General features: G+C 34.9%; 1 protein-coding gene across 2 annotated transcripts; it reads left to right on the forward strand.

Moving 5' to 3' along the window:
* The first annotated feature begins 9,439 nt into the window (after positions 1 to 9,439).
* On the forward strand, positions 9,440 to 19,009 carry LOC113703698 (protein argonaute 4-like). 2 transcript variants are annotated; one of them, XM_027225160.2, is made up of 23 exons: positions 9,440 to 9,565; positions 11,313 to 11,578; positions 11,672 to 11,877; positions 11,951 to 12,175; positions 12,270 to 12,406; positions 12,499 to 12,596; positions 12,683 to 12,780; positions 12,969 to 13,137; positions 13,215 to 13,331; positions 13,412 to 13,519; positions 13,640 to 13,702; positions 13,813 to 13,926; positions 14,011 to 14,176; positions 14,295 to 14,407; positions 14,524 to 14,661; positions 14,941 to 15,071; positions 15,761 to 15,826; positions 16,844 to 16,907; positions 17,001 to 17,112; positions 17,189 to 17,262; positions 18,104 to 18,198; positions 18,290 to 18,321; positions 18,540 to 19,009. In XM_027225160.2, the coding sequence occupies exons 2-23, from the start codon at positions 11,321 to 11,323 to the stop codon at positions 18,713 to 18,715; spliced, it is 2,760 nt and encodes a 919-aa protein (XP_027080961.1). In that variant the 5' UTR covers positions 9,440 to 9,565; positions 11,313 to 11,320; the 3' UTR covers positions 18,716 to 19,009. The 2 variants fall into 2 exon arrangements, with proteins under 2 accessions (XP_027080961.1, XP_027080953.1); XM_027225152.2 differs by having other exon boundaries at positions 9,491 to 9,642.
* The last annotated feature ends 901 nt before the right edge of the window (positions 19,010 to 19,910 follow it).

Here is a 19,910-nt window from a genome sequence, read left to right on the forward strand (position 1 = left end):
ATGCATTTCAAATGGGTAATGTTTGGATCAAAACAAAATAGATTTATTAACGAGTGCCTCAAAATATTTGTTAATACACCTAAAATATACTTATCTTACCATGTGAGTGCACACATTTATATTCAATGTATTCCTGATGTTTAGACACTTTTCTAAATTAGTTTACTTTTGTTAAAAAATAAACACCTAAAATCTGTTTTAACGAGTACCTGGACCAAATTAGTGTTTAGACCAAACAAAATTAGGGTTTCTGCCATATATATAACTCTTTTTATACATTCAATTTGGTTCCAAGAACATTCCTTGGAACAACCAAACAATATTTTACCTATTTTTAGCACGATGACATTTTTTCACATCAATTAACAAATACATCAATGCACATAGAGAGAGAGAGAGAGAGAGAGAGAGAGAGAGAAGGAAAAAAGAAAAAAAAGGTAGTGAAAGGGTGAATTTGTCGAATTATTAGTTTGACTTTATTTTTTACTATTGACTGTTAGTTTTAACGGAAAGATTGACAGTGACACTTTAACCCAAATCATGAGAGGATTATATATAATTTTAAGATCATAAGGATATATAATTTTAAAATCATAAGGAGGTTATATGGTAAAGTACCAACCAAATCACATGGGTTAAAAGGTAATTTAACCTGATTTTAATTGACATGTGAAATTTTGATGCAATAGTAGCTTGATTAACATGTGAACCTTTACTGCATTATACCATGAAGTACCGCATTATCATGTGAACTTCTATATTTTATACCATGATGCACAAAATATCCGCCGTTAATAAAAGTTTGAAGGATAGTGATATACAACGAAACTGACCTGCAAAATTGACCAATTTGGTGAAACCTTGTAAAATATCAGTTTCATTTTACCAAAAATAAAAAAAAATTTCTTTGTTTTACAGTACTAAAAAAGAAAATTTTGCACAGTGTCACAAGTACAAAAATGTATAGTTATTTTGCACAGTGAAAATTTTGTGAAGTACAACATTTTTCTAGTATCTGATTATATCTTTATCCAAATAAGTTCAAGATATATTTGATTAACAAATTCCACCACCTGATCTGAGAAAGGTATTTGTTCATTATATCGGCTCCTAATAGTATGATTTTTCAATTTTTTTTTTGTGCCAATATCGTATTAAATGACATAGATTTATTTATTTTTTATAAAAAAAAAGTATTTGGGTCATGCACAATGGTTAATAGCCCTTTTTTGTCTTTGTCTTCATATGTTATCTTTTACTTTTTTGTAATATTGATTTTTTATCTTTTACTTAAACTATTCTATTTTTTTATTTTTTAAAATTTTTTTTTCTAACAGGAAAAAGTGGGACGTAAGAAACGGGGAGGGAACTAGGAGGCTAGAGCCCAAAATTCCTATGTGAAATCCTACCCTTCTAATTTGCTAAAACTTTGTGTTAACAGAAAACCAAAACCAAGGGACATTGAAACCTGACAAGAAAAGAAAAGACTGAGGCCCAAAAGAACAATTGACTACGAGAACCAGTTAAAGAAGATCCAGCCCAACTAACTAACATATAAACTTGTAGAACATCAAAAGAAGAAATGCATGTACGCATAAAGTTACGGATTAATTTTTTATACAATGATAATATTTACACTCCTATTATCATCGATAGATGCATGACAATTAATATAAATTTAAACTTGAAATATAAATGTTACGTATGTATTATATATTTAACCGTGACAGTATATAACTGTCAGTATATATAAGATTAACTTGTAAAATTATAATATTTGAAATAATTTTGCTAGGCATTGTAATGGACCTTAGGCTTAAATTGCAAAGTACATGACCGGATTGAAGAAATTATTGCCCTTTCCTTGACTGATGAAAAGTGAAAACCACCAGGAGCTCACAGAGAAATTTTAGGGGCTTTATCTAATTGGGTGGTTGTTCCACGTTTGATGTCTTGTTTAAGGGATTCATGGCCTCCCTCCCATGTATTTACTTTAAAGAAGAAAAAAAAAAACCACGAGTCAAGACTTGTAGTTCCAATTTTGAGCCTCGATGCTTTGTTCCAATTTATAAATGGGGCAAAATATTGAATGAATAAATTGTCATATATTATGGAGAAACAATTCTTAGTGAAGCCTTTGCTTTTTCTACATTAGAATTCTTAGGGGATCTTTAGTTAAATAATAGACAAGTTTTCTAATTTTCCATTTTTTTTTCTTTTTCAAGAGAAATGAAATCCATGCCCTAAAAATTAAATAGCATAACATCTTTACTAAAATGTAGTTGTAACATTGTGTAAATTCAAATTTATCTTTTCATAGATATTAAAAGTGATCTCCCTCCATCTTTGAGAGCTTCATTTCCGGCTAGAAAAAAATTCAGTGACAAAGGTCTAATGGCCAATGGTGTTCCGGACATTGGACAATCAACTCTAATCCTAAAACTATGGCCGACAAAATTACCCAAAATCCAACAACCTGCCCAACCTGCCTAATAAATTTGAGAGGTTGGATTGGATCAGTTGGACGTTGGGTTAAAAAGACCCGAATGTGTTTTAGGTGGTTTGGATTTTTAACTTGGTCTGCCCATTTAGTCAAGTACTAGTACCCGCTAACCGAAGGTGCTTATGTCACTTTTTTCTTATATTCACCTCATGTAAATCATGCCTTGAGAATTTGCCTCGTGAAACAATTAGCCAAGCTTAATTTATGAAGCTAGTTGAAGATGTTGAGGTTTTCAATAATTATACAATTGGTGAAGAAGAGAATATGGAAATTTTGTACTGCTACCATTGAGTTTTTATTACTTTTAACAGTTGATTTTGCTTGAAATGAGTATATACAATTTTAAAAAATATTAATACACTTTAATCTAATTTTTTTATTTTATGCACTTTAATCTAATTTTACAATAACTATCTTATGTACTTTTTCAAAGTTAAAAAGTAAAAATAATGTTTTAATTTTCTCAAACCAGATAATTATTTTACTTGCTTGTTCAAACATATAAGCTAGGGAGCCAACTAGCCAACGGGCAAGTTGGATAAGTTTGGATTGTAAATTATTTGAGATATTTTTACTGTAGCACATTTTGTGATGTAATGTATGTGAGATAAAAAGATAATTTGGAAAAAAAAAGGTGTATTGGAAATTGTAATGGTGATGTAAGCAAATATATTTGGGCAAATAATCTCCTGTCCAAACACACTAGTTTTGAAGAAAAGTTCAACTACAAGTTTTGCACTCGAAGTTGACAAGAATCAAGTTTAGCAAAAGCATTTTGTAAACCTAAAGGCTAGAGCTGCACCACCATTCTTTGTCGAGTGTCCATCAGACAAGGAATGAGCCACTAACATTAATTAATGATATGTTATCATTAGTTTATAATGAATGATTGATATTAGCGCATCACTTAGTACTATTAAGAATACGAACATGGTGTATTAAACTTGGCATTTTTAAATTTGTTTTGTGCCTTTATTTTTCCTCTTGTAGGAAAATTTAGAGAGGGAGAAAATTTTTTAGCAATATTTATTTTTTGAATTAATCCTATACACTGACATTATTTTTTGAAAATTTATTTTTTTACAATGGTTGATTTTGTAAAGTTTGGTATTAATATCACATTGATACTTGGATTGTGGATTTAACCCTCCTAATCCTATATGAGTAAATCTTATATACATTATCACGGTTAGATATGCGACACATATGCGAAATTTGTCATACATCTAATGGTGAAAATCATGAAGTTGAATTGGAAAAATTGACCCCAAAAAACAAAAAAATGCAATTGAATTGGAGATGTCTTCACCTACTAGATCAATATTTTACGAACAATTATGAGCTGATTTCCAAGTAAAGATAGCAATAGCATTTACACATGCTTTAACCATCCCACGATCATTTTTCATTTGCCCCATCATGGTAAAAACCAGGCCACCTATGGAGCAAATACTAGTAACTCGTTTGAAACTGCAAGTTTTCTACCAATATTTTAAGGCTGCAATTGTATTTTACATTTGTGAGATTTCAACAACTTTTTTTTTCAAAAAAAATTTTTTAACTAAAATTTTTTAAATCACTAAACCAATACCTTCATCCCAAAATTAAATGCCCAAGATATTCTCACAGTTGTAATCCTGATCCTCAACATGAAGATATCCTCAATCTTGATGGCATCACATCCCATCACTTTCTTGGAGAAAGAAGTTTGAATACAAAGTACACAAATCATGATTCTTGATCCCCAAGTACTGGTCCCAAATATCCATCAAACTAATCTTGTGGACTAAATTCACTAAGAATTTATCTGCTGTAAATTTTAGCAAGATTTGACTGCACAGCGAAACTTCACCGATCACTGCTAAAAAAATTGAGTAAATTTTATATACATTAACAAACAGTGTATACATTATTACCGTTAAATTCATAATACACGTATAACAGTTGAATTTCAAATTCAAATTTTACATAGTTGTGTTCGTCCAAAATTAATCCAAAAGATTTTATTTCAAGTTTTTGACCAAGATGACGGCCCTGTTTGGAAGCTTGGTTTTTTACCAAGTTTGTATAAAACTAGTTTTTTAACAACTTTTGCTACAGGAATCCAAAAAACTTATCAAAGTTTTTAACTTACACACTTCAAAAATATACAAAAAATTTTCCCTTCAACTTTTCTTCTTTTTCCTCCCCCACCAAACCCACCACGTCCTCCGGCACCGGCGACCATTTCCACCACCACTTCCGGCGCCGGTCACTATTCCGGCAACCAGTTCCGGTGGTCCTCTTTTTTTCTTTTTTTTTTTTCTCACCCTCCCCCCTCCTCTCTTCGACTCTGCCTCCTCCGCCACCCTCCCCCTCCCCGTTTCCCTTTGCCCAAACTGGTCTCTGATGCTCTTTTCCTTTTTTTTTTTTTTCTGTCTCCCTCCCCCCTCCCCTCTTTCCCTCTGCCTTCCCCGCCGCCCTCCCCCTGCCCCTTTGACGGATCTGGTCGCGCGACCAGATCGCAAAAGGGGAGAGGGAGGGGGGCTGCGATCTGGTCGCAAGACCAGATCGCAGCTAGGGGAGGGGGAGGGTGGCGGGAGAGGGGAGGAGAGGGGGAGGGGAGGGTGGCGGGGGTGGCTGGGGAGGGAAGTGGAAGGGAAGGGGTGGCGGGGGAAGGAAGGGATGGCAAGGAGGGGTGGTGGGGGAAGGAGAGGAGAAGAGAAAAAAAGCAAAAAAAAAAAAAAAAATCGATTCTCACCTGTTGGTTGCTGCCATGGAGGTACCGGGAGAGGGATCAACGGAAGGGGAGGGGGAGGGAGAAGGGGAAGAAAGGGAGGAAGGAAAAGAAAAAAGAAAAAAGAAATGAAAGAAATAAAATGAAAAGGAAAAAAAATTTCATCTTACAAACACCCAAATTTTTACAAAAGTTTTTCTACAACTTCTACAGTGATCTACAATAAAATTTTATACTAACACCCAAAAAACTCACCTTCCAAACAGGCCCGACATTGGCAAGGAAGGGATATGCCGGCAGTTCTAGCATTAGATTCCCCAAAACCTGCAAAGCTTTAACAAGTATAGGGAGCAGAAGAACCCCACAAAGCCCACGGTATAATCGAGGCACCCAAGAGGATGACATAACACTGCCCAAAAAAGAAGGTCCATTCTGCATTGCTGCACCCACTTTGGGACAGGTTCCTCTGCAATTGCAATATACACTTGACAATGAACTTAGCGCGATTAATTTGAATTTGGATGGATGAGATTGATTGGAGTCATAATCTTTAATGAATAAGAAAATTTATTATATTTAAATACATGCTTTACTTTATATATATATATGTATGTATATATATATTTTTTTTGATGTCGGAGTTCTTTGTTATGCGAGTAAAGTTTTTTGGTGGTAAAGTATTAAAAAAATGTTCTACAACACCTTTTGTTTATATATATATATATAGAAAGGTACTATGATTAGATTTTTACAAAAATACTCTAAGAAATCTCATGTTTGGATGGAGCTATTTCCAAAAATATATAGTTTTTAAAGAACACTTAACATATTTTCTGACTATCTTTTTACTTCACATGTATATTTTTCAAAATTGCTTTAATATATTTTTTCTAAAATGACTCCAAAAAAGAATAATCCAAAACGCTATACGAGGATTTTATATTTGTAGTTGATTTTGGGAGTTTGGGAAAAAATAATGTGTGACGCTTACAGAGAAATCGAAAGACCTGAATTACATTTTTTACATATGAATGCCATTTCTATCTAGAAGAAAGAGGGCTGCAAACAAAAATGAACAAGGGGGTTTGGAACATAAGCTTTGTGTACAAAGATTTAATCATTGAACCATGGTCGATTGTCTTAATTCTTGTAACTTGATTGTCAACACAAATGCATGAAAAGTCAGGTGAGTATAGCAATATTCATAACTAAGCACTTTTCTTGTAAAACAAGTTCCATTTGAGAATATTTTTATTAATTATTTTTAACAGAAGAAGGGTGAGATTAAGAAGAGGGGCGGAGAAATTAGAATTCAGAACCTCTAATTCCTGAAGTTCCAATCACCATTCGAGAACATTTATATGTTATGATTGGTTTTTATGTCTTTCACCCAAGATAAATAAATAGATGAGTAAAAGAAATAGGGCTATAGATGAAAACTACACATTTTTTACTCGTGATGTAAAAGACGTACTGACTAACTTTTTCCCTCCAGAACTGGGAGGTAGTTTCAAATTGTCTCGTGGACTAAGGGCGCGTTTAATAGAATTGAAATTTAAAAATTAAAATATGAAATTTGAATCAATTAGGTCATTGAATGGTTAAGTACGAATTTGATACATTTGAGTGTATATCATATTAAGTGATAAATAAATAACTTATCACTTATTTTTAGGAGCAAGTTTTGTTTATAAAATTTAGTACCACTTAATTAATTTAGAAATCCAACTTTTGATTACTGAACACATCTGAACACGTTAAAATCTATATTCATCAACTTGTAAATGCTAAATTGAGTTATCAAACAATATCTAAAACAACAATGGCACTTTGCTTTGCTGACAACGAGTCACATGATTGTTGTAAATGTAGAATTAGGAACATGACTAAATAATCCCTAAAAAAGGTATGCACTTGGTAAAATACATTTTGAGTGCCAAAATTCTTACAAACAACAATGTTTATGGGAACTAACTACAATTTCCATTGTAATTCAAGTATTAATCAAAGGGATACTACTAAGGGAGCCAGCAAACTAATTCAATTGTCAACTTTTGGCCCCTCATATATTTTAAATCTTAAATTTGTCTCTTAATAATAAAAAGTGTCAAATTTTAATCTTTCAGTACATATTCACAGTTAGATCTTTCAAAATTGCTATTAGATCCATCAGCTTTAAAGGTAGAGATTGCCTAATCATTAAAAGATTCAAATTTGGTGTTTTTTTTATTATTGAGAGACTAATTTCAAACTAAATGAGAGGCTAAAAATTAATAATTAGAACAATTTAACAGCAGCCTGAATAGTTTATCCTTAATCAAACCTAGAAAAAGTTTACTTGGACCATGGCAGCCACAGCAGGAGATGCCAAAAGGTTGCGACAGCCACCAAGAAGTTATTCTTATTGTAGGACAGTATTTTTAAAGGAATCACCTTATTCCCACTTATTTTCTTGGGTCATAATGCCACTGGAGAACACTAAAAAATCAAGTGTGAATATTGACAAATTTGTAGTAAATTTTCTTTACAAAGTCAGCTTCATGTTACACTGAAAACTGTACTAAAATATTCATCACAGCGTTTACAAAGTGATTTTGGTGTCAATTAACCATTAAATCGATAAGAAATATCACTAATTAAACTTCAAAAAATTTGCAAAAATTCTTCTCTAATGTCAAACTAAACATAATTTGTTAGAATGACATGAGCAATCTATGTAAATAAAAAAAAATTCTATAGAAAATCAAATGAATACAAATTCAAGATTGAAAGTATTTGAATGAAATCAATCCATCTGGTTTGGTCGGAAACTATTTCACCCAAAGCAATCAAAATTTCTATATGAAATACATTAGCAGGATCTTTGTATCAAATTAAGGACTATTATGTCAAATGAGAGGATATACATGGCAAAAGCAAAAATAAATGAACTTCCGGGCAATAACAAGAAATACAAAGTGTTTGGATTGCATTTTCCGTCATTTTTCATGGAAAAATTACTGTAGCGATTTGATATATGTGAGGGAAAAAGGTGATAGGGAAATGTGATCACGGAAAACGACAATATTTTCCGACGGAAACAAGCAATCCAAACAAGGCAAATTTGGGCCAAAAGTTCTCATTTTCAAGCCCTACCCTTTTAACCCAAAATTCCAAAATTTTTACACCGAAAACATCAATGAAACTTTGGAATCTAATGCTCAATTAAACGTAATAAGTTTTTTTGGGGGGAGGGATGGGTTAGTTTGAAAAAAATTTATTTTCCAAACATACCTAAAAAATATCACCGATCGGAGCTTTATTATAATGCATTTATTTGTCTATAATTAAAACGATCATGACACATAATAGGCTCTGTTTGGCACTTAAGTTTTTTGTCAAGTTTGTTTGCTACAAGTTTTTTAAAAACTTTAACTACAATAATCTCAAAAATCTTTTCAAAAATTTTAAATTATACATTTCAAAATATTCAAAAATTTACACACTTTAAAAATTTTTTAAAAAACTTCTACAGTAAGTTACAGTAAAATTTTAGACAAATATAAAAAAAAAACTCACTTGCCAAACCGACCGATAATATGAGTTGGACTACTAACTACCAGCTAGTGATTAGCATTAATAAATCTACAGGACAAAGTTAAGATATGGTAGATACTTTTCAGGCTAGAGATGGACAGTTTGCCCTAAAATTATAGTAGACCTAAAATCTTACTAACTAAAATTCAAGATTTCAAAAAAGACCCCCAATCAAATCAAATCCTCCATCTTCCAACCTTTCCAATACGAAGAAAAAACCAAACCCTCATGACAATAGAAGCACCTTTTTCTGAGTGGCAGTTAAGTAGGGATACGCTTTACAACTAAAAGACTTGTTCAAAACCTTAATGACATTAAAATAGAACATAGCCCATGAGCCTGCTGAGATAAGTGGTAACGGAAGTTGGCACGTCCAGTTTGTGTACGTGCGGGACAGGTGGCGCTCAAAGAATAGGACAAATCATCCGTCACTACTCTCTAAAGAGTATGTCAGATAAGTGGGGAAAAAGTGTCTATGCACCTGGTTCACAGGGCATCACAAAAGGCCGAAATTCCAAAACAGTAACTTATGCAGAAAAGATTGTACGGTAGATAGGTTTATAGAGAGTACAAGTACTAATAACGTTGGTGTATTATAGACCGGCTACATATGAGAATTTTTCACTTGCATCGGCAAAAGTTAGCATCTGTCCAACAGTTACCTTAAATACTCTACTCTAGTCTCACTTTTCACTCTTTTTATTTAGTCTTTTTTTTCCCCTTCTTGTTCTTCTGTCAGGCGTTGAAAAGAATAGGGGGTTTTTTTCCAGGTGATTTCTTTTGTTTTTTCTGGTCTTTTTGGGGGGGGGGGGGTTTTCTTCACAGTCCTTACTGTTTCTGCACTCAGGTAATGACTTTCATTTCTGTGTTTTTTTGGAGTATGAAATTTATGGGTTTTTGTTGGTGAAAGAAGGGAAGGAAAATGTCAATGTTGGTTTAATTTGGGTTGTTTTAGTGAAATCTGTGCTTCTAAGGTTCGTAATGCGTGCTATGTTAGCTAAATGTTAAATCTTTATTAAAAGAACTAATTTTTTGTGGGATTTTGGAGATTTTGTTTGTTGTACTTTTGGTGGAAAGAAGGAAAAGAGAAACCCTTAATGTTTCTGTATTTTGTGTTATTTTTGGTGAAATCTACGCTTTTAAGGTCTGTAATGTGTGCGGTTTTAGCACAATGATAAGTTTTCTTTTGAAAAAATGTTATTTTTTGTGAGATTTTTGGAAATTTTGTGTGTTGCAATTTTGCTGAAATAAGGAAAAGAAAACCTTCAATGTGGCTGTATTTTTGGTGAAATCCCTGCTGTTTTGGTTAAATGGTTTTATGTTTTGGGAAAAAGTTCAAGCTTTTTTGGTTTTACATTTTTGTTGTTTTTCTTTTCTGCGGTTTTGCTTTCCCTTTTTGGCTGAAGGAAAGGAAAGCCTCACTGTTGCTCTGTTTTTGGTTAGGTTTTCTTGAGATTTTTAAGCTAGGAGTAATCTTGGAGAATTATATTTTATTATGTATGTTCTTTATGATTTTTGGCTGAAAGTTTTGACCTTGCTGTTTTTAAGTGTGAAGAAGAAGAACAATATTTCAAATGTAAATTTTAAGGATTTGCTTTTGTTGTTAGTTTCATGGCATGCATGGCTGTTTTGTGACAGGATATGCACTGTTAGGCCCTTGTTATCGGATGCATGCTCTATTTTGCTATCATATCTGGTCTGCTTATTGTTTCTTTTATGTTCTTTTGGTCTTATTGGACTGTTCCCGTAGTTATTTGGACATTTTGCTTGTGTGTTTCCTTGGAAGATGTGTGTATGAATTAAGGAAAAAGTGAGAGGTCTCTTTTTTTTTTTGTTTTTTTTTCCTGATTTGCGGGTTTTGCATTTCCTTCACTTGAAGGGGTTTGTGGCCTTTGGCTGTCTATCTAACTACTTTTCTTGAATATTTTTTGATTTTAAGCAACCAAACAGGAGGAAAAATAGCAAACGCTTGAAAGCCGCTGCTGTTCTTTTTCAGAACCTTGGGGATGTCATGATGATTCTAAGAAAATTTGTTGTTTTTCCTAAGAGGGGTTTTTGCATGCTAGTAAATTTGGGGTTTAAAGTCTGTTTGAAAGTTTGTCCACGTCTTTTACATTGCATGACAACCTGCTGATGATGCATCATTCTTTTCTCTGTTTTTCTTGTACTTCTGAGTCATGATGTAGCTAAATAGGAGAGCGGAGAGAAAAACAGGGGATTCAAATTAAAATTTGTACGTTTTGGTGTGATATTTGATTGTTTGGCTTTTAATTACTGATAATCCTCAAGTTTTCTCCTATCTAGGATTGTAATTTGAAGCAGTATCATTTTGGAACTGTTTCTTGCTGTTTTTACACCAGACAACCTCCCCCTCTCCCAAAACAAAAAAAGAGAGAGAGAGAGAAATGTGATTCGCAGTGGTGGACATTTATGTAGCAATGACCACTACTAGCGATCTGCTATTTGTGCATTTTTTTGTAATTCATTACTCTGAAGTCATTTTAACTTTTGTGGCAGTACTAAACATGGATTCATCTGAACAAGAGAAGAATGGTGTTACAGAAGGAAAAAATGGGGCTCCTGAGCCTGACGCTTTGCCACCTCCCCCTCCAGTTCCTCCAAATGTTACCCCTATCAAGGCTGAACAAGAACCTGCCAAGAAAAGGCTTCGAGTTCCAATGGCAAGACGTGGCCTGGGAACCAAAGGCCAAAAGATTCAACTGCTAACTAATCATTTTAAAGTGGCTGTGAAGAATGTTGATGGCCAGTTCTTTCACTACAGCGTATGGCCCCCTTTATTGGATATATATTTCCTTTTCATATTATAAATAGTTATAAGAATTTCACACTGATTGTGATCTTGTCATTTTAAACAGGTTGCACTTTTCTATGAAGATGGTCGGCCTGTGGATGGAAAGGGTATTGGTAGACGAGTCCTCGATAGGGTACAGGAGACCTATGACACTGAATTAGCTGGTAAGGAGTTTGCTTATGATGGAGAGAAGAGTTTATTTACCGTTGGCCCTTTACCACGAAACAAGCTTGAGTTTACAGTTGTGCTTGAGGATGTTACTTCAAACAGGTATTGATGTGATTTCTCCTTCTGTATATATTAAATTTTTAGGTTTGCATTTTGACACAATCTTTCTGTCCAGGAACACCGGAAATTCTAGCCCGGGGGGCCATGAAAGTCCAAATGATGGTGACAGAAAAAGGTTAAGGAGGCCATATCAATCTAAGACTTTTAAAGTGGAGATAAGCTTTGCTGCCAAGATTCCCATGCAAGCAATTGGAAATGCATTACGTGGACAGGAGACAGAGAACTCTCAGGAAGCCTTGCGAGTACTGGATATCATCTTGAGGCAGCATGCAGCAAAACAGTGAGTAAAATGTGAAAAAAATAGAGCGAATTGTATCTGTATGTGTGATTTGTAATGTAAGTTAGTATTAAACAGAATTTTGATAAAATTTCAGGGGTTGCCTGCTTGTTCGCCAATCTTACTTTCATAATGAGCCGAGGAATTTTGCTGATGTTGGAGGCGGTGTTCTTGGTTGTCGTGGATTTCACTCTAGCTTCCGAACCACTCAGGGCGGCTTGTCTTTAAATATTGGTAATCATTTCTGAACTAAGGGGAGTGTCTTTTAGCTTTTAGTTGTTCTTTAGTTAAGTGTGCTGAATACTTGCACGGTGTCTTCTTTTCAGACGTCTCTACAACCATGATAATCCAGCCTGGGCCAGTGGTTGACTTCTTAATAGCCAACCAGAATGCGAGAGATCCATATTCCATTGACTGGGTTAAGGTAACAAAACTGTTTCCCCTTGGTATTTTATCCATGCTCGTGCACTTAATTTATGAGCAGCACTCTTCTTGTTTTGATTTGATCAGGCCAAACGGGTACTAAAGAACTTGAGGGTGAAGACTAGTCCAACAAATCAAGAATACAAAATAACAGGGTTGAGTGAAAAACCATGCAAGGATCAGATGTATGGCCCTTGTTCTCTTTTTAATTTATTTCATTTGCTTGTCTGGAAATAAGTTCTAAGTTTTCCCTATCAGGTTCCATTTAGTGCCACTGCTGTTCCAACTGATCTTCCTATTCTGCAAGATGGTTGTATACAATTTACATGAAGAAAATGGAATAGATTTGCTCTTTGCTCTCTGTAATTTGTAGGTTTTCGCTGAAGCAAAGAAGCAGGGATGATGATGGTGAGGTTCAAACTGTAGAAGTGTCTGTCTATGAGTATTTTGTCAACTACCGGAATATAGAATTGCGCTATTCTGGTGATCTTCCTTGTATAAATGTTGGAAAACCAAAACGGCCTACATACTTCCCTATTGAGGTGATGAACTGAATGAAGCTCAACTTGTTTTATGATTATCAATTATCCTAGTTCTCATTGATTCTGTACTTGTTTAGCTATGCGCTTTGGTGTCCTTGCAACGTTATACAAAAGCCCTGTCCACCTTCCAAAGAGCTTCCTTAGTGGAGAAGTCAAGGCAAAAGCCCCAAGAGAGGATGAGTACTTTGACTACTGTATGTTTCCTACCTAAACCATGAAGTAGATGAGCTTTTGTGCACTGCATGGAAAATTAATTTCCGATTGGTTGTTTTAGGCTCTGAAAATCAACAATTATGATGAGGAGCCTCTTCTTCGTTCGTGTAGCATTACCATCAGCAGAAATTTCACTGAGGTTGATGGTCGAGTCCTTCCAGCTCCAAGGGTATGCTATTATATTGGTCTGAGATAACCAACTCTTAGTGTTACTCTTAATTCTTTCACTGGTTTTGCTACTATTGGCAGTGAGGTTGGAAATGTGGCTAACACTTTCATTTGCTTGCAGTTGAAATTTGGAAATGGAGAAGATTTCTTCCCTCGAAATGGAAGGTGGAACTTTAATAACAAGGTGAAGTTTATGTTTGATATTCTCTTGTACTCTGGTTTCTGCTCAATTTTTCCAATGTAGTAGTATGGATGATTTGATGAAAGCTTTATATTTTGTGTTCACGCGTACAGAGACTACTTCAACCTGCTAAGATTGAAAAGTGGGCCATAGTGAACTTCTCTGCACGCTGTGATATTCGTGGCCTTGTCAGAGATTTCATGAAATGTGGGGAAATGAAAGGAATTGTATGACACTCAGATTGTTGAATCTCTGTCTGTAACAATGACACACTAGTCAAAGTTTTTTGAACTCTCCTTTAAACTTGTCAGGATGTGGAATCCCCATTTGATGTATTTGAAGAGAATCAGCAATACAGACGAGCACCCCCTCTTGTAAGGGTGGAAAAGATGTTTGAAGAGATTCAGGCTAAACTTCCAGGGGCACCTAAGTTCCTTTTGTGTCTCCTTCCAGAGAGGAAAAACTGTGATCTCTATGGTTTGTGCAATTTTCTTTTTTGCTATTTTTCCTCACTTAGGTTGCACGTGCACACACGAATAGCTATATGTCTAGACACTGCTTATTCTCTGGTGCTTGAACAACATGTTTCTTCCAGCTCCTTGGAAAAAGAAGAATTTGTCTGAGTATGATATTGTTACTCAATGCATGGCTCCTACCAGAGTTAATGACCAGTATCTTACAAACCTTCTCCTTAAGGTCAATGCAAAGGTTAGACTCTTTGTAGCCTTCAAGGAACACTTCAAATATTGTTCTTTCCTTCTATTATGTGAATATATTATAGGTTTGTTACATGTCCATTTACCTTGCTTTAACTTCCTTGGCAGCTTGGTGGATTAAACTCTCTGTTAGCTGTTGAACATTCTCCTTCAATCCCTGTAGTATCCAAGGTTCCAACCCTAATTCTTGGAATGGATGTTTCGCATGGCTCTCCTGGACAGTCTGATATCCCATCTATTGCTGCAGTAAGATGCTCATACTCTGTTTACTTCTCTATATTTTACTATTGGTTGGATAATGGAAGTTATGATGCTTTTGCTTCTTTTGTTTCGTTTCAAAAAGCAAGAAACGGTGAATCTTTTTTTTTTCCCCGAATATATTCCTTCAATTTGGGTATTTAAACCACTGAATCTCCCTCTGATATTTTAAAGATTTTCTGCCAAGAAAGGGAGGTTTTCATGTGTCTGACTTGTGCAGTTTGCTATTCTTTTTTTTTTTTTCTCTTTATATCACTTTTGTTATAGGTTGTCAGCTCGAGACAGTGGCCGCTAATTTCAAAATATAGAGCATCTGTGCGTACGCAATCCCCAAAGCTTGAGATGATTGATACCCTTTACAAACGTGTTTCAGACACTGAGGATGACGGGATCCTTCGGTAAGTCTTATGTTCTGTTTCAATTTGATGAAAGCTCCTAGTCAAGTGTAAATGAACTGTTAAACTTGCGCTCAAATTAGAGCAGTTGTTTTTGGTTGGTTTGTGTCAATGGTTAAATTAACTAGTGACTGAAGCTTGATGATTACATCTAGTCTTGTAGGCTGAGTATACTTTACTCTTACAAACATTGGAGTGTAACCATAGTGATGAATCAGAATTTCTTATAGTGTGGTTTCTTTTGAGTTCTCACCTGTGTAGATCCAATATTTCGTATGTTTAGTGTTATACTTGCTTGGGAGAGGTCAGAAAGTTTTTATGCTACTAGCTTAGGGGAGGTCAGAAGCATATTTGATGCAGGGCTCCTTGATGATAGTTCTCTAGGTCTGTAGGTCACTGTTACATCTATTTGTAAGCATGTGTGTAAAAGTTCTTTGTTATATCCTTGTAGTCATAGAGCAAATGAATTACCTGAACTGGTGAATTCTATGAATTAAGCCTAAGACAACAAATTGTTTGTGTCTAATTTGTCTGCAGAAACCTTATGTTAAATAGTAAGTAGTGCATTATGAGTTGAAAACGTGAACCCTTTTCTTTCAATCCTTTTGCATCACGTTTCTTGATGCTAGCATTGTTGGATTACTGGAGATGTTCTTGGCATATCTAAAATGTAAATTCTGTATGGATTGTAGGGAAGCTTTGCTTGATTTCTATGTAAGCTCTGGCAAAAGAAAGCCTGATCAGATTATTATATTCAGGTATACCTTTTCTTTTTGTTGCAACTTCTATTATTTAGTAAAGTCTATCATGGTGGCAATACTTAATTCTTTGTCACAGATAGTATTTTAGTTGTATTTCTTTTTTAGTTCTCTCAATGTATTACCAAATTAATATTAAGTCAATGCAGTCGTGTAGACATCTTAACAACTTAGGGAATCACTAACAGTTACAAGAGTGATATCTGTAAAACAACTTTTATATCAATCACATAGCTTGATTCCTATTGATCAGAAGTTATAGAGAATGGTGAAAACTACATGTGTGATATATTTAATGGGTACAAAGCTTCCACACGTGTTGAATGGAAAACGATAAGTTGGATTCGTGATTTTACTAGATCTTTGACAGCAATGAAGTGCCAATTTGGCTTGCAATACTTCTTAAGCCGGAATTGAAGGCTCTAATAAGATATGCACTTGGTTTCCAAATGAAGGGGTTGAATTGATGATAGATTCATTTACTCTTTTCTTGGTAAATTTTCCTTTTTTATTTTATTGGGGTTGGAAGGGGATGGGGATAATGGTCATGATGGAAAATCTTTGTGAATTTTCTGTAGTAACTGGGGTGGCAATGGATTTCATCAATCATGATGCAGCATTATGAGTTTTTGGTGTGGCTCTTGGACATTGATTCAGGGCATTTTAATATGTGCTCTCTAACTAGACGGTAGTCGTACTGATCTGCATCTTGTCAACAATTGCAAAGTTATCTCTCATGCATGGAGGCATGTAGATGTTTCATTATTAGATTTTCAATTATATTGTCAGTAGGAATTGTATGGATTTCCCAATTTTGCTGCATATAAAAGGTTTCTGACTTTGCCCATTCTCTTGTACTCTAATTTAGAATCCTTAGTTATATACCTTTTTGTATACCTTCCATTTTTAAACTTTTTATTGGCCTTGTACTTTTATCCCCGGACAAACTGCTTAGTTTTGCTGTTTACCTACGTACTTCTTATCTTATAGGCTGATCAATTCTTGTTTATGTTCCAGGGATGGGGTCAGCGAGTCGCAGTTCAATCAAGTTCTGAACATTGAACTGGATCAAATTATTGAGGTCTCTGTTTTAGCTATTTCTGTTACAAATTAAGCTTAGAGCTAGGCTGAGGGAGTTTGGTAAAAAGTTTAAACTGTTGCCTCCCTTTTGCAGGCTTGCAAGTTTCTTGATGAGAATTGGTCTCCAAAATTTGTGGTCATTGTGGCTCAAAAGAATCACCATACGAAGTTCTTCCAGCCTAATGCACCAGAAAATGTTCCCCCAGGTAATGAGTTGAAAAAAAATGCCATTAGGGAAGTTAATTGTTGCATTGACTGATTCTTTTCATTGATGTGATGCAGGGACGATAATTGATAATAAAGTATGTCATCCCAAGAACTATGACTTCTACCTGTGCGCTCATGCTGGCATGATTGTAAGAACTTGAAAGTAGATAAATATTGTAATCAGGATATCTCTCCTCCTTTCATGTTTTCCTGTGTTTTGTCTGTGTATTGTCTTTGGTTATGTTCATCTGTACTTTGCACACAAACTTGTCCTGGCCCTTTTTTTTTATTGGGTTGGTCGGTGGTTTGCACGTGCAGTCCAACAGTTATATACCTCTCTGAAAATTCAATGGATTCCTTTCTCCTCTTGGTATGATTGGTGGATGATCTATTAAGCCTGTATAAAAGAATTTGCTTGACATTTGAGATGATCACGCGAAACCATTTTGTCTTACAATTTCTGCAAAGACTTGTTTGGCAAAGATGTGAGGTTCAGATGTGCTAGCATACAAATATATTACTGAATAATGATCAACTCTATTTACAACTGCCGGATTACTCTTTGTCGCGTGCTTAATGGATTCAGTTATCATACGTGCTTAAGATACTTAGGCATGGTACCTGTACATAGCCTTCAACCTTGCAGAAAGCTTACACTTTTGTTAGTAATTAGAGTCATTGTGTGAGTTGAAGTTCTGCTACTATGTATTGGATATGTTTAGTATCATCTTGGTCCTGTAAGCTTGATTTGATTGGGTCTAGGGATTTCTTTTCTTTTTTTTTTTTTTTTTTTTCGAACGTCTAGGGATTTCTTTGGTGCCTGATTTTTGTGCTATTGGTACTTTAAGTTGAGAAGTAAGCAATGCAATAGAAAGTAGTACGCTAATATTGCTATCTGCATTTGTTGTTTTCATAAGAGATTATTATGATTTGCATGTTTCTTGCTGAGGGGAATGTACTTGGGGTTAAAGCTCTGTTTCATCCATGTAGGGAACCACAAGACCCACCCACTATCATGTTCTGTTAGATGAAGTGGGGTTCTCACCAGATGATCTCCAGGAGCTTGTACATTCCCTGTCATATGTGTAAGTAGTTTCTTGGATCAACAAAGGTTTTCAGTGATAGGAATTCTATTTCAAGAGTTGAAATAACCAGCTTTATGTGCCTTTGCTACAGGTACCAGAGGAGCACTACTGCCATCTCTGTGGGTAAGTTTAACTTTTTCTTTAACGAGTGCAAAGTGCTGCAATACCATTTTATTTTACTTTTTTGTTCCTTTTTTTGGTTGGAGAATGGAGGATTCGTGAGAATCTCTTTCTAGGATTTGGCTTTTTATGAATTCCCAAGAGAAAACTCACTTAGACTGCTAAATATTGGTCTGCCAGTACCAGAGTACGATTCATTTTGCTTTATTCTAATTTTTCAGTTGCTCCAATATGCTATGCCCATTTGGCTGCTACCCAGCTGGGGCAATGGATGAAGTTTGAAGACACATCAGAGACCTCTTCAAGCCATGGTGGGGTGTCTCATGCTGGTTCTGTCCCTGTTCCCCAGTTGCCGCGCCTGAAGGAAAACGTCTGCAATTCGATGTTCTTTTGTTGAAAGCGTTTGATTCCTTTTTGATGCTTTACTGAAACTTTCAGTCAGTCTTGGACAAAATGCTTGTACTTGTAAATAGTTCTTAGCGCGAACCTGTTGTAGTTAGGTCGCTAAATTATGAAGCAAGTTATCTTGCAAGTCCTAGCTTTTTTTTTAGGTCTATAGCCATGCATGCAGGTGTGCCATGCATTGTTTTGTTTTTTCTTTTACTCTGCTGCAGCTACTTGCTTGTTCTGTGGCTTAAATTGCATGGATTCCTGACATTATTCTATGGCAGTGACTCTCATCCCAGTTTGATATTGTGGTGCAATCTTAGTTTGGCATCAAAATCGGCAACTTGCATATGCTCGAAGTTGAAAATAGATGTGTTGATTTCCTTGCTGCTATATATGGTTCCACTTCTCTGTAGTTGCATGATGAGCCATTTGTAAGTTTGTGTTGAATTAATGAAAGAGCTACTAGTGGCTGGCCTGGGCAAGCTTTGGAGCTTGACATATTTCTGTAGGATCAGTTGCATTGAAAGTAAGGTCATGCAGTTAGCTGGTTCCAGCTATCCTTGTTTACATATGAAGCTGGAAATTGAGCAGAAAGTAGCTGCTAATCCAGGCTGGGAAGCCTCAACTTCCAATCTATTTCTGGGCATGAATTCTGCTTATGCTGAAGAAAATACAGTGAATACAAGAAATGATAATTCAGGAAATTAAATGTAAATTACAACTTAAACCAATGGAAGGGAACCTGTTTATGCTCAACAAGTGTCACTGGACATGTAACATTTTCCATGGTTAATTTTTATACACAGTTGAAGATTATTGATGGTTGGCCTTTCGGCCATAATTCTTTTGTCTCGATTCAAATTCAGATTTTGTTAGTTACTCACGGTTGATAATAGAATAAGTTAATTGTAGTATTTTTTAGTGATTGTATGCAAGGGCAAAATATTTGTCTTCCATTCTCTCTCTTATTGAAATATGACATATATATATATATATATATATATATATATATATATATATATATATATATATATATATATATATATATTTTATTGGGTCCTATCAGTCTCATGTACTCATTTCAGTATATAAATTCTTCAACATTACAAAAATAGAAAATTAGAAAAAAAAAATTAGCAAAAATTATGAATCTTTTCTGCTAGTTTTAACATGCTAGATCAAATGCCTACCAAAGCAATTGG

Source organism: Coffea arabica, chromosome 1e (assembly GCF_036785885.1).
Source record: "Coffea arabica cultivar ET-39 chromosome 1e, Coffea Arabica ET-39 HiFi, whole genome shotgun sequence".
NCBI classification, from domain to species: domain Eukaryota; kingdom Viridiplantae; phylum Streptophyta; class Magnoliopsida; order Gentianales; family Rubiaceae; genus Coffea; species Coffea arabica.

Coding starts and splice junctions, on each gene's coding strand:
- LOC113703698 (XM_027225160.2), top strand. CDS start 11,321: ATGGATTCATCTGAACAAGAGAAGAATGGTGTTACAGAAGGAAAAAAT. Junction 13,520..13,639: donor GAGTCCTTCCAGCTCCAAGG/GTATGCTATTAT, acceptor ATTTGCTTGCAG/TTGAAATTTGGAAATGGAGA. Junction 14,662..14,940: donor ATATCCCATCTATTGCTGCA/GTAAGATGCTCA, acceptor CTTTTGTTATAG/GTTGTCAGCTCGAGACAGTG.